General features: G+C 41.9%; 2 protein-coding genes across 10 annotated transcripts in view; one reads left to right on the top strand and one right to left on the bottom strand.

The window, feature by feature from the left end:
* Positions 1-72: 72 nt before the first annotated feature.
* ZNF655 (zinc finger protein 655) lies at positions 73-15,060 on the bottom strand. 5 transcript variants are annotated; one of them, XM_007081056.3, is made up of 5 exons: positions 14,670-15,060; positions 13,539-13,701; positions 12,288-12,373; positions 11,761-11,887; positions 9,649-10,753 (listed from the first exon to the last, which is right to left on the bottom strand). In XM_007081056.3, the coding sequence occupies exons 2-5, from the start codon at positions 13,672-13,674 to the stop codon at positions 10,557-10,559; spliced, it is 546 nt and encodes a 181-aa protein (XP_007081118.2). In that variant the 5' UTR covers positions 13,675-13,701; positions 14,670-15,060; the 3' UTR covers positions 9,649-10,556. The 5 variants fall into 5 exon arrangements, with proteins under 5 accessions (XP_015392589.1, XP_015392588.1, XP_042827913.1 ...); XM_015537103.2 differs by lacking the exons at positions 9,649-10,753; positions 11,761-11,887; positions 12,288-12,373 and adding exons at positions 73-3,734; positions 4,275-4,379 and having other exon boundaries at positions 13,539-13,704; XM_015537102.2 differs by lacking the exons at positions 9,649-10,753; positions 11,761-11,887; positions 12,288-12,373 and adding exons at positions 73-3,734; positions 4,275-4,379.
* A 3,280-nt stretch (positions 15,061-18,340) lies between these two features.
* Positions 18,341-27,648, top strand: part of ZNF394 (zinc finger protein 394) — a 57,155-nt gene continuing 47,847 nt past the window's right edge. For 2 of the 5 annotated variants that reach the window (XR_006212570.1, XR_006212569.1), the window contains exons 1-4: positions 18,341-19,059; positions 20,889-21,224; positions 21,982-22,329; positions 23,934-23,990. The gene's annotated coding sequence lies outside the window, so the exon portion shown is untranslated. Of the gene's footprint in view, positions 19,060-20,888; positions 21,225-21,978; positions 22,330-23,933; positions 23,991-25,556; positions 26,031-27,648 lie in introns of those variants that run through there. The other 3 variants (XR_006212571.1, XR_006212567.1, XR_006212568.1) reach the window with 3 other exon arrangements.

Here is a 27,648-nt window from a genome sequence, read left to right as displayed (position 1 = left end):
TGCAGCCAGGAAGGTGACTCCAAGATTTTCAAATGCTTCTGGCTGAGGCCTTTAGATATTTTTTGAAACAGATTCTGAGTATCAAACACACCTTTATTCAAGTGGAAGTACAAAAGCACATTCCTAAACCAATTGCATACATGTGATTTTTTACATATTCTGCTATTTAGGGATTAATCTGTTTCATAATTAACAGAAGTGACCACTGGTCTCTGTACATAAAGGGATACACATTCATAGACAAGGAAAGTAACATGCATTTTCATTTGCTTTTACATTTAAATCAATTCATTTAGTTCTCTACTTTGCCCTGATAAGATCCTATGCTTGCTGATGGCTAAGCGGCAAAATATAGTCGTAGAACTATCCTAGAGGTTAGCCATAAGAGGCTAATAGAATAAGCAATAGATTTTTATATATTTGTTGAGGATCTCTAGTGAATATTGTAACATCTGAATCACAAAGGCCTCACTTGCTGGAATGACAAAAAGAATGTTAAATAACACTTGTCTAATTCACAAAATGTTATGAAGCTTAAGATGGAAACATATAACAAAATACAATAAAATGCTTTGACATCACCTAAAGAATCATGAATTCTTGGCAAAGTGTTAACAGTGACCCTGAACTCTGGACATCCGACATCTGTGATCAAAAAACCCAAGTTCTTTTATATGGTATGTGGACTCTGGTATAATACAGAAAATGTGATGAATAAACAATTATACACAAAGCTCCCACACTTCAAATACCGTCTTGCATTGATGAGGGAGACTGGGGGGCAAAAATTCAAACAGATAAAGAAGCAAGCGTAGTAATTAAAATTTTACCAGGAACAGACCTGACACTCTCTTGAAATACTCTCTCTAGAGATATTACCTAAGAACAGCAATATCTTTTTTGAAAAGTTGCATTCCCTTATGAAGTTCTCAGACTTTTTTGTACATGTTCTTTATATTTTGCTCTATCAAAAGCAGACCTGAGCATTTTGCTGGCCTTCAACAGAAGTATATAAGATAGTTCTAAACTTCACCATGCAGATTAGGCGCTGAGTGAATGCAGCTAGACCACCAGGCGTGTTGTTGGCTCCCTGATGTTCTTATCATCTCTTATTAGAGGGCCGTGGATGCAGACAAGGCAGCTAAGAATGTGGGTGTCATTTGAAAGTATTTATTAGCTGCCTGCCCCAAATACATGGGAGATAGAATCCTTCAAACTCTTGGATGGACAGGACGTGGAAATCCAATTCTTTTTAAAGGAAGATGCTTCAACTTTAGGAAAGAAGACAGCAACATCAAGTAGGGACGGTATACCTGCTGGTGAAAAGCTTAACACTAGAAAACCATCATTTGAAGGTGCTAAGAGAATGGAGAAATCAACAGGAATCCAAGTGTTGTGGCTGGAAAGGAATAGGAAGTAGGATGCTCAGGAAACAGCAGACCTAAGAGTCTGTTTTGAAAAAATCTTGGGCTGATGACAGCAGAAAAAGCTAAACGAGCTACTTTCCAGAAGTTAGTATGTTTGTACATTGGTGTATTAACAATATCTTAGAGAAGCTATAACAGGAACCAATTTGAGGAAAAATAAAATTATTTATAGGCCATATTTTTAAAAATAGCTTAAATGAGTTCCATAAATAAAGTTTATATACCTACGTACACCACCTATTAAATAAAAGAATGCCATGAGGAAACAGCACTGCATTCACCAAGTCACTTCTCAGACTATATTCTTCTGCAATGAAAAAGATCAGGGCTATATACTAACAATTTTATATAAAATTTTCACTCCAGTATTTTGATGTGGAGTAAAGCCTGAAATATGGTAAATTTTTCCATTTGCATTAGATTAGATTCTAGTCTGGACTTTCTAAGGATAAAAAAAAAAAACTTGAACTCTCACTGAAAGATTTGTCATATTTACTACACTCAAATGGCTTCTCCTGGGTATGGAATGATGTTGAATGAGGGGTGGAATATGACTGAATCTTCCCATGTGCATATGTTTATTACATTCATAGGCTTTCTGCATGGAATGAATTTGATGCTGAACAAGGTAGTTTCTTTGAAGGCTATTTCACATTCATTACAGTGGCAGAATTTTATTCCAGTATGAATTCTCCAATGGTGACTAAGGTATGAAAACAGCATGAAGCATTTACCACACTCAATATATTGGTAGGGTTTCTCATTGGTATGGGTTTGCAGATGTTGATGAAGTTTTCCTACATTCATCACATTCAGACGGTTTCTCTCTGGTGTGTATTCTCTGATGATGAATAAAGGTTGAGCTGTGACTGAAGGCTTCACCACATATATGATTTCTCCCTGGTATGAACTCTCAGATATTGAAGGAGGCCTGAATTTGACTGAAGGTCTTCCCACGTTCATCACATTCATAAGGTTTCTCTTTGGTATGAATTCTTGGATGTTGAACAAGGTGTGCTCTCTGACTGAGGTTCTTTTCCCATGCATCACAATCAAAGGCCTTTTCTCTAGAGAGGACTTCTTGTTGAAGAACAAGATCTGAGCTATGATTGAAACTTTCCTCATAATCATTACACTCATAGGATTTCTCTTTCCCATGAATTTTGTGATGCTGAATAAGGCATGAAGTTTGACTGAAAGCTTTTCCACATTCATTACATTTGTGTGGTTTCTCTCCTGTGTGAATTCTTTGATGCTGAATAAGATGGGAACTCAATCTGAAGTCTTTTCCACATTCATTACACGTATAGGGCTTTTCTCTGAGATGACTTCCTTGATGTTTAACAAAGGTCAACCCACAATCATTGTATTCATAGGCTTTCTCTTCACAGTGGACTTTCTGATGTTCAACAAGGTAGGAGGTATTATAGAAGTCACTGCCACATATAGTACACTTACAGGGCATCTCTCTGTGAATTTTCTGATGTTGAGTAAGATGTATACTACGACTGAAGACCCTTTCACAATTACTACATTTATAAGATTTTGCTCTAGTGTGAATCCTCTTATGTGGAGTTATGTCTGAGCTCTGACTACAGGATTTATCAGATGCTTCACAGGATTTATCAGATGGTTCACATTTATAGGGCTTTTCCCTAGTGTGTATTCTTTTATGTCGACTAAGACTTGAACTCTGACTGAAAGATTTTTCACATTCTTTACATTTGTAGGGTTTCTCTCTGGTATGAATTCTCTGATGCCTAGAAAGGGCAGAGCTCTGATGGAAGACTTTCTCACATGTATCACATTTATAGGATTTCTCAGTGGCAGAAATGCTCTCACATTTACTAAGGTGGGAGAGATCCATTAAGCTTTCCTTATATTCACTACTCTGAACATCCTGTATTAGATTTATTTGTTCATGTTTACCAGCAGCTGAATTCTGGTTTACGCCCATATCATACTTATCAATGTCATCAATATTCTGTATTCTAAGAACTCTCTGATCTGTATCAAGGGTAGAGTCCAGACTGAAGCTTTTTTCAGGTTCATTACATTCATTGTTCTCACTGGTGAAGGTTTTCTTGCTGATTGTTATTTGCCTAAACTCTCTCTCCAGGAAGAGAAATTTCCTTAGGATTTCCTGAAGCCTTTCTAATCTGTCCTCAGGTTTAGACATTTCTCTAGTCCCAGGAACTTGGGCAATATCCTTTTTGAGTCTTCCTACTCTCACTTTGTATGAATGTACTTCTTCCAAAATTTCCTGCTTAGGAATCAACAGCTTGTTCTCTTCTCTGGTCTCTCCATCTGATTCAATATATAAATAGAAAATGCAAATGTAATCTGTACCCTATGCTTAGGGGAAAACAAACAAACAACAACAACAACAAAAAAAAAACCCTCAGAGATGAGAAAACTAATCTAAAATCTACTAAAATGAGAGTTTATTTACTCAGAAGTACTCGTACAGAATCTCAACAGCAGATATAAGGGCATGACTAAGAGCAGTGATGTAGTATCCAAATGGTTCAGGGTATGGTGCAAACAGGGTTTTCAGCAGAGCAAGAAGGTAGTCAATTAAGGTGTTTCAAAGGAGATAGCAGGGAAATAGTTCAAAAAGAATTATAGATAAGCAACTTGAGTAGGGACTCAGTACAACTTGTGGATGACAAGGGATAAAATAAATGCAAAGAAGTCATCAAAACTGAAGGGAAAAGGAAGGAGCTCTCTCCATCTGGTATACAGGCCGAGCTCTTCATTCTGATTGCCAAAGCGGCTACAACTTGGCTCCACAACTGGACTCTTATCTCCCTACTAATTCCATCTGATTGATTCTACCTTACTCACCTGAGCAGTCATCTCTTAAGACTTCTCTATTCTTAGTTTCCAGATCAAAGACCTGTAGATCTTGTTCCAGCTGGGAGATCCCATCAGGCTTGGGAAATGGAAATCCTGCTCATAGAGAAGGAAATGGGATGTGGCAATTTATCCCCAGATACTACACCAGCCACTTTTTCTCTTAACTAATGGCTAATGGAGAGAAAGTAAATTCTCACAAGACAGTAGGGAAGGCCTGGAGAGTGAGAAGGGCAAAGATCCTCTACAAGGATCTCCTATTGGTGCTCCAGAAATGGGTGTATTACAGGGCAAGTTGATGACTTTGGGAGAGGTTTTCATTTAAATAGTACTCAGACAAGGGAATCTGTGCAAGGGTGTTTATGTGTTTTCACAGAAGTGATCATTTTCACTCTTTAGCTGTTGCCTATAGATCAACCTTTGTATTAGACCTGGTCTACAAATATGAGACCTGGTCAAAAGGGAAGTCATCAAAATATAACTGCGGGACTGGAGGAAAGTGAATACTCAAGCACCTATTGTGTGGTGTGCTAAACTGCAGCAACAGAATCAGTGAAGACTGAATAAATGCTCTAAGAACCAATCTCAATTTGCTTCAGGGCACATGAGGAAACAAAAAAATAACACATTCTTATCCATTAGGAGCTTACACTCTTGTTTATTCGACAAACATCTATGGGGTGTCTCCTATAAGCAAAGTACCTAGAGACAGATACAAACTAACTATAATGTGATATTAAAGAAGAAAGTGCAATAAAAGTGCACTTCCACATAAAAACGGTCTTTTTCTGGCTTATATAATGAATTGCTAGGATCTAATCTCTTTCAAAGTAAAAGCAAGAAGCAGTCTGATCCTGAGGGGCAGAACTATTATAGTACTAAAGGGGCAGTTTTTATACATGTTCAGCCCAGAAAGCTTCTTGTGGCACACATACGAGGTGGTCTAGCTCAAGCCCCTCAAATCCAAAAGCCTTCCTCTCCACTTACTGAATATCTACACAATTTGTTATTGTTCTCTTATCCTGACATGTCACTATAAAATGTAGTTTATGGACTTTTATTTAATTGGTTTCAGGAATTATCATCCCTACTTTATTTACAAACTCTCATTAGCAGCGACAATATATCTTCTATCTTGCACTTCTTTTGGCTCATTTACTTAAAAGCTACTTATTGAATGCCAATTTTGTGTCCTAGTGTTAACATGTAACAGGTAACCAGTGTTTCTAAAAGGGCACTGGGCCTGGAAAATATTACAAATCAACAGCTGTCCTCTTGAGATTCCATGTGAGAGCCTATGAGCAGGCAGATGAGAACAGATACAAGAAAGGCTTTACTATGTTTCTGAATTCCTGCTGAGCATTAATAGTCTATTCCCCTTTTGGATGCTTATTTAGTTAAGGTCCTCCATACCAAATGAAATAATTTTTCAAATTAAAAAGTTAGTGTGGCATGAAGCAGCAAATATTTTGCTCAGAATTCTGACCACATAATTTGCAACTTTAACTCAGTATTAACTAAGGTGTTTCTAAGTATTTGATAACTGAAGCAAACTTTGGTTATTTACTCTATACACCTACGTCACCTACACACAACAATGTGGAAAAAAGGGTTTGATTTTATTTATTAAAAAAAAAATTTGTTTAATGTTTATTTATTTTTGAGAGAGAGAGAGACAGAGTGTGAGCAGGGGAGGGGCAGAGAGAGAGGGAGACACACAATCCAAACCACAGTCCAGGCTCTGAGCTGTCAGCACAGAGCCCGACACAGGGCTCAAACACACGAACCTGAAATCATGACCTGAGCCGAAGTCGGATGCTTAACCAACTGAGCCACCCAGGCGTCCCTGATTTTTTAACTTTTTTTTAATGTTTATTTATTTTTGAGAGAGAGCATGAGCATGAATGGGGGAGGGGTGGGGAAGTGGGCAGAAGATCTGAAGAGGGTTCTGCACTGACAGCAGACAGCCCAATGAAGGGCTTTAACTCACAAACCGTGAGATCACGACCTCAGCCAAAGTCAGATACTTAACTGACTGAGCCACCCAGGGACCCCAGAAGGATTTGATTTTAGACTGTGTCCAATGTAATGCAGTCAGGTATAAAAGAAAATGCCTGCTGGGCAATTAGAAATACAAGACCACAGTTTAGATGAGTGAACAGGGTTTGAAATAGACTTAAAGTCACCTGTATCATCAGTATCATTAAAATATTAAGCTAAGGTTTACTGCTCATTTCGTAGGTGCAAAGTACCACACGAAGAACTTTACAAATTTTCACTAACTTAATACTCATCCTAACTTTACAAAGTAGAAACTATTGTCATACCCATTTCCCAAATAAAAAAATGAAGACTGAGAGGTTAAGTAACTTGCCCAAGGTCACAATAACAGGTAAAGCTAGGGCTCAAAGCCAGTCTTATTTCAGAGCCTGGCTTTTACATAATCTACTAGTAAAAAAATAATGACTATGAATGAAGTCCTTCCTCCAAAATTCGTACAGAAAGAGAACAGAGGACCAACACATTGACGATGGAGTAAAGGGTGAAAACAATAAAAATAACAGAGAAAGTTATTAGAATAATACATGGAGAGCCAAGATCCAACAGATTTGGAGTCGTGGATGTTCCAATTAAAAGGAAACTAAAAAAGATCACTTAATGTCAAAGAAATAAAACTCTCCTTATAATAAAAATCCTAACTCCTTGGCAACAGTATAAGCAATATTCAATTTGAGGAAATTCCCCTATCAAGAAATAATTCAAACACGCTCCTGAAATTTGTTTGTATTTAAAAATCTGGTCTATGGGGCACCTGGATGGCTCAGTCGGTTAAGCATCTGACTTCGGCTCAGATCATGATCTCACGGTTTATGAGTTTATGAGTTTGGGCGCATCGGGCTCTGTGCTGACTGCTCAGAGCCTGGAGCCTGCTTCGGATTCTGTGTCTCCTCCTCTCTCTGCCCCTCCCCTGCTCATGCTCTGTCTCTCTCTGTCTCTCAATAATAAATAAACGTTAAATAAAAAAATATATAAAAATCTGGTCTATATCTCATATCACTTGCAGTCCTTTCCAAAAAAGCATGTACATAACTATTAGCCAGGTACTTATGTAATTTAATCTAATTTAATCCCTGGCACAAACCCAGAAAGGCATACGTTATTTTTCATGTTTTATAGATGAAGATAATCATTATCAGTTTAAATAATTTGTTCAATATATCACAGTTGGGAAGATAAACCCAAGTCTGATTTCACAATTTACATTCTTTCCAAATCTACCATTTTAAAGGCCACAGGAAGCATGAAGGCAGGTTTTCTTGTCATTGATCTGAATGCTTTTTCCTAAATTTTAAAGTCAAAACTCTAGGCTTTCAAAATATGCATTTACTTTAAATTTTTCCTATCTAAAATTACTTTATTAAAGCCTTTTGATTAATTCTATTTAAACTTTACAGTTCTCCAATTAATTTATTTTTAACTTAATTTGGTCTTTAAAAATAACATTTAACTGAATCCAGTACTACACTATATGTTAACTAACTTGAATTTAAACAGAACCTTGGATAAATAACATTTAAAATTTACCTCATTATTTGGTTTGTTGCCTGAACCAGTTATGCTAAGATTTTTGCCACATGGAAGCTTTATGCCTTTCTTCTTGGTCCTTAATAAATACACAAATAAAATCTCTCCTTAGCAGTATTATTCTTGCATAGATACCTATTTTAGTGGAATGTACCCCTAACACAGTTTTCTTTTGAATGCATGCTCTTTCTGTTCCCAAACTGTACAGCCTTATGCACTTCTGTCCAATTTTTCATGGCTATTTCTAATTGTCATCAGAGTATTAGAGCCATAAGAATATAAAAAACACTATAGGGGCGCCTGGGTGGCTCAGGCAGTTACGCATCCAACTCTTGATTTCGGCTCAGGTCAAGATCTCACAGTTTGTGAGTTCGAGCCCTGCATCGGGCTCTGCACTATCAGTGCAGAACCTGCTTGGGATTCTCTCTCTCCCTCTCTTTGCCCCTCCCCAGCTCGGGCTCTCTCTCTCTCTCTACCTCTCAATATAAATAAATAAACATTAAACATACACACACACACACACACACACACACAAAAGCACTCTATATACGGTTGGACTAACTGTTCTAAGGGGTAAAATAGTGAAAAAGAGCCTAAGTGTCAGAATCAGATCTGAGTCCTAAGCCTAGCTGTGACCTTGAGCGGATCACTTGACTTTTCTGAGCCTCAGTTTCCTCACGTATAAAATAGAATAATAACTACTTCACAGGGTTATGGTGAATTAAATGAGATATGTACAGTACCTCGTAACACGTTGACTCCTCAATAAATAGTAAATAGACTGGCAGTAAAAGACATTCTATACAAAATCATTTTTGTCCTCATGACATCAACTTCAAAAAGTAAAAGGTAGGGGAGCCTGGGTGGCTCAGTCGGTTAAGCGGCCGACTTCGGCTCAGGTCATGATCTCGCGGTCCGTGAGTTCAAGCCCCGCGTCAGGCTCTGTGCTGACAGCCCAGAGCCTGGAGCCTGTTTCGGATTCTGTGTCTCCCTCTCTCTGACCCTCCTCCATTCATGCTGTCTCTTTCTGTCTCAAAAATAAAATAAATGTTAAAAAAAAAATTAAAAAAAAAAAAAAAAGTAAAAGGTATGTGTCAAACACTTCCTGATTTATCAACTTATCAACAACCAGAATTTTGATAAGCATGTTTCCAATGATGTTATCTAAAAAGGCACCTGCCCACACTGCCTCTGTGTGAAATGGAATCCAGACCACTTTCCTGGTCTCCTGAACTAAGTCACAAATGACTCCCCTTTGGTGACCCTCAAGCCAGTAATCCACTCGTTGTCAATAGAATATGCTTCTTTTTAGATTTGGTAATGAAAAGTCTGATTTTTTACTTACTTTTTTATAGCTCAGCTGTTCATACTTTGTATATTTACTACTTTATAGTAGAAGCACTTATCCAAAAGGAACAAAGTTTTGATGTCTGCTGCAAATACAACTCTGAGCTACTGCCATGGGAAAAAGAACTTGATAGTGGGGTTGCTAAGTCAGGGACTGAATTATAATCCTTATTCTACAACACCAAACATTAAGCTAATTAAGTGTAAAATCTTAAACTTCAGGTGAAGTTTGCCGAGCCCACAAAAATGAAAGGCATCTCCTAATTTTTGTAAAAAATAATTACTGGGGCACCTGGGTGGCTCAATCAGTTAAGTGGCCGACTTCAGCTCCGGTCATGATCTCACGATTTGTGGGTTCAAACCTCGCGTCAGGCTCTGTGCTGACAGCTCGGAGCCTGGAGCCTGCTTCAGATTCTGTGTCTCCCTCTCTCTCTGTTCCTCCCCTGCTTGCACTGTCTCTCTCTCAAAAAAAAGATTTAAAAAAATTTTTAAAAATTACTAAAAAGATGCTGCTGACTTGGTCACCAAAGCAAGTTGAATAGGAGGGCTTCTTGTGTGCATTTGTACCCATTAGGTGTGAGTGTGCATGCACGTCCTGTATATGTGCAGAGATGACAGAGAAAAAAATTCAGTCCAACAGCATGCTGTGCTATTAGGCTGATTAAAGTGCTAAGAAGTTTTTTTTTTTTACTCCAAAAAGTAGACAGGTTAACTGTTGGAAATTATGTAATTATTAGATAAAATTAACAGTAGTTTACAATTACATATCACTTTACAGTTTACAAAATTGTTAAATATACATTCAGTTTAATACCCTGAAATAAGGAAATTCAATTCTTTTGCCCTCCCATCTCCCATCCGTGAAGGACAGAGCTAAGGAAAACTTGATCCGGAAAAGTCATATAAATGCGTCAATCTGTATAGCACCACAAAGAGTAAAGGAGACAAAGGCAGGGCCTTGGAAGGGGCCACAGGGACACAAAGGAGAAGACTAGAGTGTTAAATATGAGGAAAGGCCAGGGGTTGCAGGAAAATTAGGCAACAGAAATGGCAGGGTCACGTTCACTCAGAAAAGAACAGTGCACAGCATATGTCCCACATTCTAAAATAACATGAAAAGATCATAACTGAAGAGCTGGAGTTGAACTTTGTGGTTTCACAGAACACAAATAGATGACCACCAACCGTGGCTTACGAATGAACTCATAACTCAGGTTCAAAATGCATCTGGCTGCAACGGAGGGCCTCCTCGGCCCTTCAGAAATTTAACAAAGGTCATCTGAGGAGCTGCAATCTTACATAGTGATGGCATCCTGAGAGCATCGATCAAGTGTTAATATCTTACAATCGTGGAAAAGGAGTTTCCGAGCGGGGCCGAGCAATATCGATGGGAAGCCGATACCTGGGCCATCTCTTGGAGATTCCTGCTGAAAGAACTGCAAGTGTTTCTCCAGAGAAAGCACTTGCCTGGGTATGACTCAGGGCCGGGCAGGAATTCACACTATGAATCCGGGTGGTAGGAAGGCGGAGAAGTATGCCTACAAAGATCAAAGAGCCAGGAATGGGAAACACACTAAAAACCTTCCAGTGGGCAGACTGCCTCCCCACAGATAACAAGACTTCTTTAATCCTGAGTGTAATCAAGGAGACAAAGGAACACCCTGGATGGCACCAGCATAGGCAAAGCCAAAAAAGGGGGGGGGGGGGAGAGGGGAAAGAGAGGGGGGAAAGAGAGGGGGAAAGAGAGAGAGAGAGAGAGAGAGAGAGAAAAGAAGAGTGTGATTAAATATATTCATACATTAAAAAAAAAAAAAAGCAGCAGAGACAGGCAAAAAAGGAGGAAAGGGGGGATGTTCAAAACAAGTGGGCTGCCAATAGCCCTACAGGCTGCCTAAGCCCAGCAGCCTACTGTACCATCCAAATGACCCAGGAGAGACTCAGTTTAAAGCTGATACTTCTGCCCAGGGTGAGGTTACTTAGAACTACCATCTGGATGACTCACTGAAATAGACTCACAGTGAGTCAGGTCTTTAAATGAAATCTCTCCAACTCTGCCTGCTTAGAGGTGAATTTATAGGGATGTTAAGAGGTGAGGGATTATTCAACAAGGATTTTAGCCTATCTTTAAAAAAAGCATTTCTTTTTCCAAAGAAAATGGAAAGCTTTCAGATACAGAGACAATGAATTACCAAGAAAGAAAGTGGTTGTGGATTGGGAGGCTCTAGGGTCTCTCTCATAAAAAAAGAAAAGACAGGGAAGTCAAGAACTTAAGCCAAGCACAAGCAAGTTTCCCTTTTCTAACAGGGAACAGATGTCCCACAAAAGCAGCAATCATTAATTACAAATAAGGAATAAAACGTCTCATCTTGAAACCCCCAAGGAAAACCCACTCCCAGAGGAGATGACCTTGAAGACGGAGGATTCAGAGGTTCTAAGACCTGGAATCTGAGCCACACTCTACGTTCTCAGAGACCTCACACCTCCTCAGAAACCAAGGAAGTAAAGAAATCCTAAAAGGTAAACTGAATAATAAGAAAGTCCTTACCCACTGAGACCACGTTCCCATAATTCTCTAACATCACTTCTCTGTAGAGATTCCTCTGAACAGGGTCCAGGCATCCCCATTCCTCTCGAGTAAGGTGCACAGCCACATCCTCGAATGTCACAAACTCCTGAAATAATACAGCCTGGCTGCGCTGGGGAATGAGGCCACTAGAGCATCATGGCCAGAAAATGAAGGAGATGACACAAAGAGGGTGTCCACTGTGTAGCAAAGCTGGGGAGGAGGGAGAAGAGACTAGAATCTAGGGAATAAGTTCCATAACCTTTAATATCTAATAAACGCCCATCACAGCACCAGGGATAGAGAAGGAACAGTGTTTACTGGTGGTGGTGGGGAGATGGGAAGGTGGTTTGTGTGAAGTCCAGGTCTCTGAAGAGGATCAATTTCCAAATTGGGGTCTGCTATTGAAAAAAAAGATTCAGGCAGGGTTTACGGATGGGTTGAGGGAAGGGCCACACTCGATCAGTAGCAACAGTCCCTGAGGAAAAACAGAGGGTTCCTCAGCTCACCTGGTACCTGGCTGGCAGGAGCGTGGCTGCCTGGTCTCCTGGGCTTCCCTCATGGGGAAGAGCAGGCACCTGGGGAACAGGTGGAGCTGAGGGAGGAGAAAGGAGCCAAGAGTGAGAGCAGCCCTTCCCCAGGGCTCCCTGACAGAAGAGGGAGTCAGTGGGACCCTTCTGTACATCAACATTCTAGTAACACCAATCAACATTTATCAGGTACTGAGTGCGTCTACTCTGCTCCTTCTCAGCACTGGAATGCCCTCCTTACCCACATTTAGACCTGATACAGGATTTTCTTAAGAAATCTGATATCTCACTTTACTCTCATGACAGGACATTCCTCTAACAGAAGGGTAAGCACTATACCTGTTTTGCAGATGGGCAAAGCAAAGCATAAAGACTTGCAGTGACTTGTCCAGGGCAGAGGTTATTTAGTCAGCTTCTGACGCTTTCCCAGACCCTGTTCTGTAAATTTCATTAAGCCTTTATGTGAACTGGCACTGTCTCTACGACCAGCATGTAAGGCTCCCAAGAATAAAGAATGGTCACCTGTTTCCTCACCATCCTTTCCACAACACTCTACACGCCGTGGCACTCGCAGTGTGAGTTGCTGACACGTAAGTTATTTCGGGCACTGCAGCTGGCCACATGTAATCTCAGAGAAGGTTCTTACAAAACAAAAAAAAGTACCAGACATATCAACCTATCTATACGATTTTACATAAAGATGTGACTGTGGAGTCAATATGTGATGTGTGTCCACGCATTGTGCTCAACCAAGGAATTAAATGGTTGGTTTTTTTGGCCAAAATCAGATTAGTCACAAACACTGCAGCTGCAACAGAATGGCAGGTGGCAAAGCTCGCAAAGTCATCAAGGAAGGAAGAAACTAAGTGAAAGGAACAGGGGGAGAGATGGGCCCTAAACCTAAGAGGAAGTAAAAGCGAGGCGGCGAGGATTGTGAGATGCAGCAAAAGCAGCATTATCCTAGAAATGAATCTGGGATCAAGTAAAAGGCTGGACGAATGAAAAATAGCTAAAGCAGAGTGAATGCCACCACTCTGCCTATTAAAGAAAGAGAGGCTGTCCTTAATATAAGAGCCCAAGACCAGGACTGAACTGAGTCACATCTGTCCTTCCCTTCCAGACACCCTGGGGGCCATCTTCTTATCGAAGTTCTTGGCCTCCTAAGTACCAGGCCCGGGAGCCCCACTGCAACTCCCATTCAACTGGACTGAAGGGCTCTCTCTGCCTTACCCCCGTTGAGTTCCTGTTCCATGTCGGTGTCCTGCGCGAACTGAGGCTCTGGGGACAGACCCTCAGGCTGGCTCCCCAAAGACTGAAACTGGACAACCGCTGATCCTGCTGCTTCCTGGGCTGGTATTTCCTCCATCCCTGTTCTGGAGGACAACGATCATCACTGCTGGGTGAGATTGGGAAAAATTATTGTAACAAGTTAAGACGGCCCATTATTTTACATCCTCCGGACTGAGCAAAGTATCTGACATGCTGTAGATACGCCACAAAAACAGCTACAAATGATTTACCCACCTAAACAAAACAACAGAAAGAAAAAAATGGAAAAATTTCCGTTTCAAATAGCTATGAACCAAACCATATGGTCCAAGTATGGTTTATTTAAACTCTCCACCAATTCAGAATTTGTGATATTTCAAGAAAAAAACAAACAAGAAAGTACAACTTAATAGAGTTCTGTGGGAAGTTTAAAATATTTGAAATACGCAAACTTCTTTCAAGGCTCAAGTTTGTACCTAGAAAAGTATGCCAGTTATGATTATTTATTATTTTTTCAGCAGACCCCTGAGAAATTATTTGGTAAACGCTCGGTCAGCGCACTTTGAATTACTAAACGGGCTTGACTAATAACAAAATTCCACTCAGGGGGTCAGACCCTTCGCCGACAGACTAGGTGGGCAGACCGCTTCCCACTGGCCCGACAGTAACCCTGGGAAGAGCTGCGGTTCTCAAACAGGTTTGGCCGGCGTCCTTCAAAGCCAAGGACGCGACAGGCTTCCGTCCCGCTTCCACAACCCTCAGAAAGGGCCCTCGCGCCCAGTCCTCAGAAGGCCTCGCCCGGCGCTGCCCTCCTCTCGCTTCCCTGTCAGGAGAAGACGCGATCCCGAAAGGGCGAGGGCGGGCCACAGAAACCCAGCTCACACCAGGGCAGAGTCACCGGGTCCTGGCGGCGGGGCCATCGGTTCGCTGGGCGTCAGGGCGAACCCTGACTGAAGGAAAACAGGCCCTCGCCCGCCCGCCCTGGAGCGCTCTGGGGACGGGAACCGCCGTCGACCGAGTTCCCGGGCGCTTCCTCCTCCTCCCCGGGAGCCTAACCTAGCCGCGACCCCAGGACTGCTACCGGGAACTCACCCGAAAGGAGGGGCAGGCCGAACGGCCGTCCCGTCGCGGACACCCTCGCTCTAGGGGCAGCCCTGGGCTTTCCGGGGGCCGCTCTAGACCGCTTGGAGGCCGGCGCTTCTCAGTGGCACTTCCGGAGGCGGAGTCCCGTGGCCGTGGGCGGAAGGTGGGCCCCGGATGAGGGCCCCCTGGGTGAGGGCCCCGGATGAGAGCCCCGGATGTGGAGTAAGTACCAGGGACGTGCGAGTGCGGGGCTCTTCGTTTTACTTCTCTGGCCCTGACCTTCGTCTGTGCTGACCCCGCCGGCAACCTTGTACCAGTAATGACCAGGACAGCCCCGGGTTTGGGAAAGCGTCCTCGCGGGGTAGTGGCCCGCTCACGTCGTGCGTGTTCCGGGAGTGGAGGGGCAGACGTAATGGTCCCGCTTCTGTAAGTCAGCAGGTGGGGAACTAGTACAGGGGTACGAAATACACTGATTAAAGCGAGAATGGAAGGCTCTTGGGTGGTATGAGGACCATAGAAAACCGTGGGATCGGAGTCTATTAATGTTTTGGGCAGAGGGACAGGGCATTGAGGAAGTTGGGAGTTTCTTAGAGAAATTGAGACTGGAAGAGAGGTGCATTCCTTGGGGGGGGGGGGGGGGGGGGGGGGAGAGACTGGACTATGCCGAAACTGGGATAAGTAAAGCGCGGAGCCCACGGACAGGCAGGCCAGGCGCTAGAACAGAAGTACCGAGGGCATTGTGACCTTCTGGATCCTTACAGAATGTGATGTCTTATGGTGGAACTGGATCTGCTAGGGACTGGCAAGGCTCTTAGTTTTCTTCTTCTTAAAAAATATTTATTTAGAGAGAAAGGGAGAGAGAATTGCAAGCAGGCTCCACGTGGTCAGAGCTCATCATCTCACGGCTCCATCTCATGAACCCTGAGATCATGACCTGAGCTGAAAGCAGGAGTCTGATACTTAACCGATTGAGTTACCCAGGTGCCCCTGGCAAGGCTCTTAAAGAATTAAAAAGGGGATTCGCAAGGGTCTTCAGATATTACTTCTTTAAGATTACAAATCAAGTATTATCCTTTAGTGATATTTGACATTTCAAATTAAATATAAGAAAATCCACACACAAAAAAGTGTGGCATCGTATATGCTTTTTCAAATTACATCAGTCTCTGGGATGTTCTGATCTGCTTACCCTTTCTTTCCTTTTTGAGTGTCATTGATCTAATGCAACTTTCTACTGTGACACAATCTCTCTAGTCTACGGTATCCGGTGCAAGGGAGTCAGCATCACAGAAGATGCACTGCTTAGTCAATGGCTTGCTGTACAGCAAGTTAGAAACTTCTTGCGTTGAACAGAAATATACTCCCTAGTGATACCTGTTGTTCCTGTTGAGGTCCTTGGGAAAATAGATGACACATTATTTCTCCTTTTCATTAACATCTCTTCTAATATTCTAGGATAGCTATAAGTTTGGAGTTCTTTCCTGAGTTGCCATTTCCCCACAAGTTGTACCTTATTAGCAAATTATGGCAGCGGTGCATTTGTGTCTTGAGTTTTAGCTGACTCAGGCAGTTTGCTCCAGTAAGAGGACAATAAGAGGCACTCTCTTAGAAGTCCATTTCTCTCCCGTAGGCATCAATCCCTAAAAAAGAGTGGTAAGACTATTATTTTGCAGGGTGCCTGGGTGACTCAGTCAGTTAAGCGTCCAACTCTTGGTTTTGGTTAAGGTCATGATCTCAAGATTTGTGAGTTTGACCTCATGTCAGGCTCTGCACTGACAGTACAGAGCCTGCTTGGGATTCTCTCCCTCTCTGCCCCTTCCCTGCTCATGCTCTCTCTCAAACTTAAAAAAAATTTTTTTAAGACTATTATTTTGCTTTTGAGCAAAATTTTCTTTCAGCAGTTCTTCAGATGACAGAGGTGGCAACAATTAACCAACTTACAAAATTTGTAATTTTTATCTTACACTATGTTACTTTTTTGTTAATGTTTATTTTTTTTTTGAAAGAGAGAGAGAGAGAGAGACAGAGCATGAGTGGGGGAGGGTCAGAGGGAAAGGGAAACACAGAATCCAAAGCAGGGTTCAGTCTCCGAGCTGTCAGCACAGAGCTTGATGTGGGGTTCGAACCCACGGACTGTGAGATCATGACCTGGGCCGAAGTCAGACACTTAACCAAATAAGCCACCCAGGCGCCCCTATTACTAGGGTTCCCAAGGGTCAAGCACTTTATTAATTTTTCCCATATGTCCACCATTACAGTAGGCATGAATAGATACAAAAGAAGTAAAATATTACAGTAGAACTGATACATGTTCTAAATATGGGTTTGTCTTCCCAGACTGCTTTGTCTCCATAGGCACCATCATCTGAGGGTTTGTAGAATGCCTTATCCGTTAGACCTACCTTAAATCAAGGAATCCAGTTTATAGTCAAGGAGGTCTGACAATGAACTTGTAATCACAGAATTCATGGTTCTTACTCATCACCCAGAAGCAGCTAGCCTGATAGAACTATGGAATGGCATGTTGAAGACACAGCTAAATTACACCTTGGAAAATTGGGGAGCTGTCCTCCAGGGTACAGTATATGCAATGATATGCATTGAACCAATAACATATATGGTGTTGTGTCTCCAATAGAAAGACTACTTGGGTATAGAAACCAACAGGTTGAAACAGGAGTGGCCCCTATTACTATAATATTCAGTAACTCACTGGTGGAATTTGTGCTTCCTATCTTCAAACCTAGAGTCTTCTGGGTTATGGTTCTGATTCTCAGGAAGAACATTTCTAGAAGATATATTAAATGTTCCAGTGAACTGGAAGCCAGGCGACTTTGAGTTCCTTGTGCCAGTAGATCAGTAGGCAACGAATGGAGTAATTATAAAGGCCCCCACAGTCCCTGCCACACACACTACATAAATACAAAAACATACCCAGCTGTCTGCATTCAGTAGCCTATCTTCCTGAACCCTGTAAGTACTTTAGTGTAGGAATGGGGCTTGGGGGCAAAGGGGAGAGGGCAGGGTTTAGACAAAGAAGAAAAACAATGTATAACCATGTAATGGCTCTTAGAGACAACTTGGAACACTGGAAGGAGACTTGAGGAAGTATGTAGAAGTTCTAGGACCAAGAGGTCTTTAAGGAGGACCGTAGTTGAGTGAGCCAGTCAGTGATGAAGGAGCAAAGATTTACTCGAGTGGTTTATTGAAGAGTCATGGGAAAGTAGAAAGAAAACTGACAATATCAGCAAGATCAAAGAGAATGGGATATTATTTAGGGCTTGGAAGGTTACTCAGAGTATCACCTAGTCATTGGTACCCTCTGTAGCATGTGGCTATTCCTTTTGTGGGTCTTCCGTTGTGCTCAGACTTGTCTTGGAATTTAGAGTGTGCCAGTCTTTCAAGGTCTCAGTTACAGTTTTATAAAAGGTGAGGTATCTTGATCTACTCTTAAAGTAATGGTAAAAGCCATAATTATTGTGATAACATTTTGACAGCAAAATTCGACTTACTGGGGATGCCTGGGTGACTTCAGGTGGTTAAGCATCTTGGACTCGATTTCGGCTTAGGTCATGATCTCATGGTTGGTGAGTTCCAGCCCCGTGTTTGGCTCAGCACTGGTAGTGCAGAGTCTGCTTGGAATTCTGTCTTCCTCTCTGCCCCTCCCCTGCTCGCACGTGTGCACTTTCTCTGTCTTTCAAAATAAATAAACATTTTAAAATTTTAATTTAAAAAATTCGATGAACTGTAGCAATTCCATTATTATTACGCCGAAAACTCCCTGGTAGTTTTAGCCAAGCTCAGAATCTTAACTGTCTAGTACTGGAAAGAATGTCTATTGCCCATAGATGAAATTTTTGAAACTACTACCCATTCAAATGACAGTACGTAATCACGGTCTCCAGAGAAGCAACGACTTTGGTTTTGTGAAACCATTCATTCTTGACTTCACTTTGATATTTCTTTCTACATTTTTGTTTCAGTTCCTCTGACACACAAAATCACTAAGTAGTCGTATGGTTTAATAACTAGAATTCTTAGGATTATTGCCATCAGTAACAAAAAGGAGAAACATAAGTATCTGAGAAGAATGGTAGCAAAGGAAACTTAAGCCCCCTTCACCAGGCTGCGAAAAGCTGAGCTAAGGGGAGAGATCCCCAAAGCCGGACAATGCCGTCAGTGGGGAACAAGGCCACAGTCCTCCCGCGTTCCTAGAGAGGACCCCTCTTCTGAAAGGTGTTGACGCACTTCCGGCTTCTGTGGGACTCACAGATGTGCGCGCAATCAAGGTTGTGACGAGCAGAGGGTGTGGGTCCAAGTGCGCCGCCCTTCGCCACCTCCCCCCAAGAGTCACCTCCCTTTTCTGCCCCAGCACCCCCAGACGTCTCCGGGGTTCACGGTGAGACGTGGGTCCGGCCAGGGTGGACGGGTGGGGACAGAGGTGGATGTGTACAGCTGTGTTCCGCGACTCCTCTCGCCATCACCGCCCCCCGACGGGGTGGAGGGTCCATGTCCCTGCCCTGTGTTCCGACTCGTCCGTAGGGAGCGCCGTCTCTCTCTGCAGAGACAGCTCTGGATCCAAGCGGAAAAGGCATGCGTTTTGTTTTCCGGGCTAGGTTGAGATGCCTCTGGGACCGGGAAGAGGCAGTCCGCTGAGGGCTCTTCCTGGGCCTTCTTTCCTTGGTTTTCACCCCAGGGGATAGTGGAAGACAGGATCCGAGGCCAATTTCTCTGTTTCCCCAGTTGTCCGTATTTGCATTTCTTGTGGTGAGGGCTTCCCCACCCCCACCCTCATTCCTAGACATCCTGAATGTAAAATGAGGAAGACTGGAAGCTATCAAGCACCGCGGGTTTTTACCAATGTGTTAAGCTTCGTAAATGTGTGCAGATCACTTGCTCACCTCCAAGCCCACCACCATTAATGGTGGTAATTAGTGTTTGAAACCTAGTGAGTAAAGTTATTTGGATGCAGTAGGAAAGATTACACACACCTCACTCTTTTCCCTTGCAGTTTCTGAGCTTTATTAATTTTTTTATAGTGTATTTATTTTGAGAGAGACGGAGACAGCACCAGTGGGGGAGGGCACAGAGGAGGAGCGAGAATCCCAAGCAGGCTCTGCACTGACAATGCCCACGCACTGACAGCGCAGAGCCCAAATGTGGGTCCCAAACTGAAGAAGTGTAAAATGACCTGAGCGGAAACCAAGAGTCAGACACTGAAATGAGTCACCCAGGCTCCCCTGAACTTTATGAATTTTAAATGTATGATTTTAGACATCAGGTGGATTTTTCAGTTGTGGGAGGTAATTGTGCTTGACTTGAAGTGGTAATGAAGGGGGTCGTGAGGATGCAGTGGAAAATGTTTTGGGCTACTAGAAGGCCATTTCCAGTGCTGTGTCTGACACCGATTAGGATGATTTTGAATAAAACCCCACCAAGTGGGGTTCATTCATTTTTTCCTACGTAAAATTAACTAAATTATCTCAAAGGGCCCTTCCAACTTGTAAATTCATTGATAAATGAATTTAACTGAAAAATCCAGCTGGGCCAAACCTAATGCCCCATCTCCATTTCCCACACTGCCACCAGAAAGATACTTACATTATTGGAGAAGGTGTCAGAGGACCAAAGGAAACACTTAGAGATCAGTGTTGAAGAGATCCTATGCAGTCAACCCAAGTTGTGGAGAATATGTGGAAAGCAGATCAATGAAACCTTACTGTTTGCTGGGGGATATATAAGTAACTTACCCATAGACGCATAATTTATTTATGTACCTTAAGGTTGTACTGTTATAATATTCCTCCCATTCTTACTCAGATGTTTTACAAATAACTTCACAGTCTCTTAATTTATAAATGGCATGCCCTTCCAAGTGTTGAAATACCAGGCCTAAAATGAATTTGTTGAACTTTCTACAAATGAACACAAAATTGACATTGTATTCAAACATATATTTTAAATGTCTACGGGTTGCAAGGAACTACATAAAGTGACTGAAGGGCAACGATGACAGCAAAAGACAAGTCTACTCTTGAGGGGCAGTTTAGGTGAGATAAGGCATGAAAGCATTACAAATTAAATTTCAGGGTAAAAGCTATCAAAAAATTACATCTATCAAACTAGAAATGGAGACAATTCAGTGAGTCTAAAGTCGAAAGAGGACTAGGTGCTGGGATCATTCAAGAAATGTAAAATAAAACCCAGTCTTTCTGTTGCTCTGCCCAGAATATGAGCACTACCACTCGATGCAGGTCTGTTCAAGGGAGGAGTGACTCTGTTCCTGACCTCAGCCCTCTATCTTTGAGTTTCCCTTCTTGGAGTTTCACTTCATTTTGATTCATACTTCCACCAGAAGGGAACATGTCTAGGAACGTGTGCTTTCCCCCGTCCCTGCTTTTGGAACTTTGACCCAGATGGCAAAGACCAAGATGCCTTTTCCCTCATCTTTAAATGGCAGAGACAGATGGAATTTTCAGATCTATCACTAAAAATGGAGAGAAATGAAAGAAAATTTAATAGTTGGAAGGTGAAGATAAGAACAGCAACACAAGTGCTAACAATGTAAGTGTTATGAGATGGGGACCAAAAAATGGGGCTATCAGGAAAGGCTCAATGGGTTTCAGTATTTTTAAAATATAAATACATGTTTTAATTTTTTTTTTTCCTCTGTGCCCCAGTGGGTAATCCTGTCCACCATACTTGGATGGTCACTTTAAGAGTGACCAGATTGCTTTTTTTTTAAAAAAAATGTTTTTTAATTATTTTTGAGAGAGACAGAGCACAAATAGGGGAGGGGCAGAGAGAGGGGGAGGCACAGAATCCAAAACAGACTCCAGGCTCTGAGCTGTCAGCACAGAGCCCAAAACGGGGCTCAAATCCACGAACCATGAAATCATGACCTGAGCCGAAGTCGGACGCTTAACTGACTGAGCCACCCAGTCGCCCCCAGATAGCTTTTTTTATAGTGACTAGGTGGCAGTGTGGCAGCACAGGACCCTGGGCTTCAGACTTGGGTTTGAGTAGTGAATCTACTTCACTGTGTTGTTAGCACATTAATCTTTCTCAGCTTCTTAAAATAGGGGTACTGGTATCTTTCATAAGGTTCCCGTGGGTATTAAATGGGCTGTATACATAAAATAATGTGATGTACTGAATCTGCCTACACACAGCTAACATGAATGGCAGTTATTCGGCATCTACTGTGGCATGCCATCGGATTTAGTGAATTGTCTTCATGCTACTTGGATGAGATGTTAGCAGCATGGCAATACAATGTTACTTTTTCATACTGCTATTTTAAATTTTTTCTGCTCAGCAGGATAGCAAAAACTGGCCTCATAAAACATCTAGGACCTTATTTGGATCAAGTGAGCCAGTTCTTCGAACCTGAACAATGACTGCTGAATCAAGGGATACCGCAGATTTGTCTCCACAGGCCACCCAGGAGGTGGAAGGCATAGTGATAGTGAAAGTGGAGGCGGATGAGGAAGGCCATTTTCAAAGGGGAAGAAATAGCATAGAATTATCCCCACAATTTATTAGTCGGTCCACAACCATGAATGAGAGAGCCTTATTATCATCATATTTGGTTGCCTATCGAGTGGCAAAAGAGAAAATGGCTCACACGGCTGCTGAAAAAATTATTCTTCCAGCATGTATGGATATGGTACGTACAATTTTTGATGATAAATCAGCTGATAAATTAAGAACTATACCTCTTAGTGATAATACAATATCTCGTCGAATCTGTACAATTGCAAAACATTTAGAGGCAATGCTTATTACACGGCTGCAGTCTGGTATAGATTTTGCAATCCAACTTGACGAGAGCATGGATGTTGCAAATTGCCCAACACTCTTGATTTATGTCAGGTATGTGTGGCAAGGTGATTTTATAGAGGACCTGTTGTGTTGTTTAAGTTTAAATTCACTTATAACGGGATTAGATTTATTTACCGAATTAGAAAAGTGCATTGTTGGTCAATATAAATTGAACTGGAAAAATTGTAAAGGAATTTCAAGTGATGGAGCAGCAAATATGACTGGGAAACATAGCAGGGTTATTGAAAAATTGTTAGAAGTAACACATAACAAGGCTCTTTGGAATCATTGTTTTATTCATCAAGAAGCTTTGGTGTCCAAAGGAATTCCACCAGGTCTAATGGATGTATTGAAAAACGCAGTGAAAATTGTTAATTTTATTAAAGGAAGATCCTTAAACAGCCGACTTCTCGAAATATTTTGTTCAGAGATTGGAGTTAACCATACCCATTTACTGTTTCATACAGAAGTTCGTTGGCTGTCTCAAGGAAAAGTATTGAGCAGAGTATATGAACTCAGGAATGAGATTTACATTTTTCTCATTGAAAAGCAATCTCATTTGGCAAATATTCTTGAAGATGACCTATGGGTAACAAAATTGGCATATTTGAGTGATATTTTTGGCATTCTTAATGAATTACATTTGAAAGTACCGGGGAAGAACAATGATATATTTCAGTATCTTGAATGTATTCTAGGATTCCAAAAGACATTATTGTTGTGGCAAGCAAGACTTAAAAGCAATCGCCCTAGCTACTATATGTTCCCAACACTGTTGCAGCATATTGAAGAGAACGTTATTAATGAAGACTGCTTAAAAGAAATAAAATCAGAGATATTGATGCATCTCACTTCTTTGTCTCAAACCTTTCATCATTACTTCCCAGAAGAGAAATTTGAATCAATAAAGGAAAATATTTGGATGAAAGATCCCTTTGTATTTCAAACCCCAGAATCAATCATTGAGTTAAACTTGGTGCCCGAAGAAGAGAATGAATTATTGCAGCTCAGTTCATCCTTCACACTGAGGAATTATTATAAGACATTAAGTCTATCAGCATTCTGGATTAAAATTAAAGATGAATTTCCACTGCTAAGTAGAAAGAGCATATTGCTGCTATTACCGTTCACAACTACCTATTTGTGTGAATTAGGATTTTCCATCTTGACACGATTAAAAACAAAGAAAAGAAATAGGCTCAACAGTGCACCTGACATGCGTGTAGCCCTATCCTCATGTGTTCCTGACTGGAATGAACTTATGAACAGGCAAGCACACCCATCGCATTAAGTGTGATGAGATGCACTTAATGAAAAGTGCTATGAAATGTGGTTTTTGTACTTTTTAAGGGTTTCTTTGGTAGATGGTATTTATTAATAAAATTATATTTGGAATGTACATTTCATTTTCTGTGTAGTATCATTTCATGAAACTTGTTTCTGTTACAGGGGTTATGTGACTGTGTATCCAGAATAATGATGTGAAATGTTTTTCTGGGGATTACTGTAAGTTTTGAAAACCCTCTTAGTACATAGTCTTCTACTCAGATCTGTGCCCCTGTCCACCACTGCTGCCTTGCTTCTTCCTTTCAGGCAGAGCCCCATTCAGGTTCAGTTTCTCCATCTCTCTGTGCTTATGTGCTCTTCCTTTTTTGCTCTAATTCCAGGAAGTGACTCTTTGATACTAATCGTAGTTTAACACCATTCTCAAACTGTTTTGTTTTTTTTTTTTAAAGCATGGCCATGTGTTATAATTCTAGCCAATGAGATACATATGTACGGCGCTCTGTCAGGATATTTTGGTGAAAGTATCGCTTGCTTTCAAAGGGACACAAGAGAGAAGACCGTGATGGGGCATAGTTTTTGACTTTCCCAAATCCCTCCTTAAAAACTAGGACAGCAAAACCAGGTGACAGGGTACCACCAACAGTTAAAAAACTAACAAGGTTTCAAGCTATTGTGTAAAAAGGAAGCAGAGAGAAGCAACAAGTGTCTGATAGATTTGAAAACTGCAAAGTAATCAACAGGTAGTCATGCAAAATTTCAGTGAGTTACACTGAGAACAGCTTAAACCGTGAGTTCGCCCACTTCAGTATAGGGTGAGTTTTAGGGGTTGGTGGTAAAGTCTGGCAGCAGGGTGGCCTTGTGATAGAATCCAAATTGAGTAAGGGACAGGAGAGACCCAAGTCTTCTCTCTTTGTCCGTAAGGATTGCTTTGTGTGGTTTCTCCTGCCTACAATCAAGGTCTCTGGCTTTTGATTAGTGACAAGTGGCCTTTGGCCAAATTCCAAGATACAAGTTTACAACAGCACCATCCTTGTGGGCCGTGGCAGGTTAGGAGGAGTCTATCTAAAATCCTGCCGCTTCTGGATCAAATACCTGCTTCCTTTGTGTCTCCTCATGATGATATAACTAATACATGTATCTCACCAGCACCATTTAACCAGGGACAATTTGGAATTGCATTGACCACTTTGGGAAAACAAGTTTCCACATCCCAGTCACCCATATTTATCTAGGAAGATGTTGAAATGGGGAGTGAAGTTTACATAACTTGCTGCCAGAAAGATAATTAGAAAGCTATGAAAACATCAGAAGCAGACCTTTTCTCTCACTGTAGTGTAGAGCACTATCTAGGCTAGGATTTAGGAGACCCCGGGCTCCAGGCTCCATTTCAGAGATAACAAGTCACGGTCACATATCTCTGTGCCTCCACGTCTTCATCTGTCAGATGAGGACTGTACTGCATTTGGAGAAGAGGCCTTCAAGGGAGTAATTAAAGTTAAATGAGGTCAGGGGCGCCTGGGTGGCGCAGTCGGTTAAGCGTCCGACTTCAGCCAGGTCACGATCTCGCGGTCCGTGAGTTCGAGCCCCGCATCAGGCTCTGGGCTGATGGCTCAGAGCCTGGAGCCCGTTTCCGATTCTGTGTCTCCCTCTCTCTCTGCCCCTCCCCCGTTCATGCTCTGTCTCTCTCTGTCCCAAAAATAAAATAAAAAACGTTGAAAAAAAAAAATTAAAAAAAAAAAAAAAAAAAAAGTTAAATGAGGTCATAGGGTTGGCCCTCATCCATAGGACTGATGTCCCTGTGAGAGGAGGAAGGGCTACCAGGAGTGCACGCACACAAAGGAGAGGCTGTATGAGGACACAGCAAGAAGACAGCTGTCAGCAAGCCAAGGAGAGAGAGGGCTCCGTAGACCAACTCTGCTGTCACCCTGATCTCTAGTTTCCAGCCTCCAGAAGTGTGAGAAAATAAATTTCTGTTTAAGCCACCCAGTCTGCAGCATTTTGTCACCTCAGCTGGAGTATACCAGCATACCTCCTAAGGTACTGAGCACAGAAAGAAGCACATCCTCAGATGTACAACAAATGTAACTTTTGTGTTTCTTTTAGAAACAAGATTTTAACCCCAATGGATTAAGCTGAAAATTTATCTAGACGGTGACTGGTTTGTGCTAATGCGGTCCTATTTTCTCCTGGTCACACTTACAATCAGTGATACATACTGTACTTGTATTATTTCCCACCAAGGATAGAACAGTTGCTATACTGCACCAAACTCATGATTTATTATGCTCAGAGGTACCAAGAGACAGAAGTAAAGAGGTAAAACTGTCCTTGACATCAATTCCAAAACATAATTTTTTATGTGCTATATCTTCTGTATCTCTGTAGGTACTTCTTTATTACCCTTAGTTTTTCTCCCTGTATCATTGATTTTGAATAGTATCTCCTAGTTCTTTTAATTTTTTTAATCTTTATTTATTTTTGAAAGAGAGACAGAGTGTGAGCAGGGGAGAGCAGAGCAGAGAGAGGGAGACACAGAATCCGAAGCAGGCTCCAGGCTCTGAGCTGCCAGCACAGAGCTCCACGCGGGACTCGAACTCATGAACTGTGAGATCATGACTTGAGCAGAAGTCGGACACTCAGCCGACTGAGCCACCCAGGCACCCCCAGTATCTCTTTAGTTCTACTACATGTGAGCTGACAGATTCAGATCTGTGGTCCCCCCCAGTTTGTGTAGTTTCCTTCTTCTGGACCTTCTGTAGGTTATGATCTTTCTCCTTAGGTCCAAGCCACCAGAACTGCACTTACTGGTGAAGTCTTTCTAGGATTCTGTACAAGGGCAGAAAAATGCTAAGGTCTTATGTTTTGTTTCCAATGCCTTTCCTGGAAGATCCCATCGTTTAGGTTTGTCAAAGCACAAAGCTGGGCTGGGTGGGGGCAGGGGAAGAGGCGCTTCTCTCCATATCCTGCTGGGGCCATCTCGTGACCCCTTTGCTACCTGAAGACCAGAGCTCCGAGAGCATGAGCAGAACACCAGGCCTTCAGGACCCCTACACATCCCGGAAGCCCACTGGAAGTGCCTCACAGTCCCACCCTCCCACTCCCCCTGATTCGTGGAGGTCTCGGTGGTCTTGGTGACTCCCTGAGCCCTCTACACATCTAGGGGAATTTAGCTTCCTCCTCAGGGTGGGGAAAAGACTAAGGTTTAGAAGCATTTCCTTGCCAATGAGAAAGAAATAGGAAACCGATGGGGCATCTAGCCTCTTGGGTGTAAGGTGCAGGTCACAAGCTCCTTCTGCAGGGAAAGTACCTCAAGCTAATGACTGGGGCCTAGTTGCACTCACTCAGATGGTTCTGGTACTTTTGTAAAAACAACACAAATTTTTTATAGAATCAATCATAGGCTTCGACTCTGGCCCCAGCACCGTAGCAAACACTTCTATACAATTCAAACAACATGCTCCAAGCACCCATTTACTGGTGTAATTGGAACACAGATTCTGTTCTGTTCCTTTTTTGCCTTAGTCCTTTCCAATATTTTAATGTTAAAAAGGACAAGGAAGTAGCACCTCAAGTAAACAAATCTTGCTCTAAATTGTCCAAACTTAAGGAAATAAAATGTATAACTCTAATACTTTGTTTAGGAGTTTGGAGGTTTGGAAGAGAAGGCTGTGATGGATGTGGTGACTGAGTAACAGCAAAAAACTTTTCAAACATTCAAATCATAAGGTCTTAAATTTTTTGTTTTGTTTTTTTGTGTTTTTTGGGTGTTTTTGTTTTTGTTTTTTTTTGCAACTAGGAGCAATGAGAGAAAGCTGTAAGACTATAGATCAATATAGTTTCAGCTGAGAAAGACATTTTTGGTGAGCAGAGTAGTTTT

This window comes from Panthera tigris, chromosome E3 (assembly GCF_018350195.1).
Source record: "Panthera tigris isolate Pti1 chromosome E3, P.tigris_Pti1_mat1.1, whole genome shotgun sequence".
Lineage (NCBI taxonomy): Eukaryota > Metazoa > Chordata > Mammalia > Carnivora > Felidae > Panthera > Panthera tigris.
Note: the sequence above shows the minus strand (reverse complement) of the source record. Positions and strands in the feature narration are given on the sequence as shown.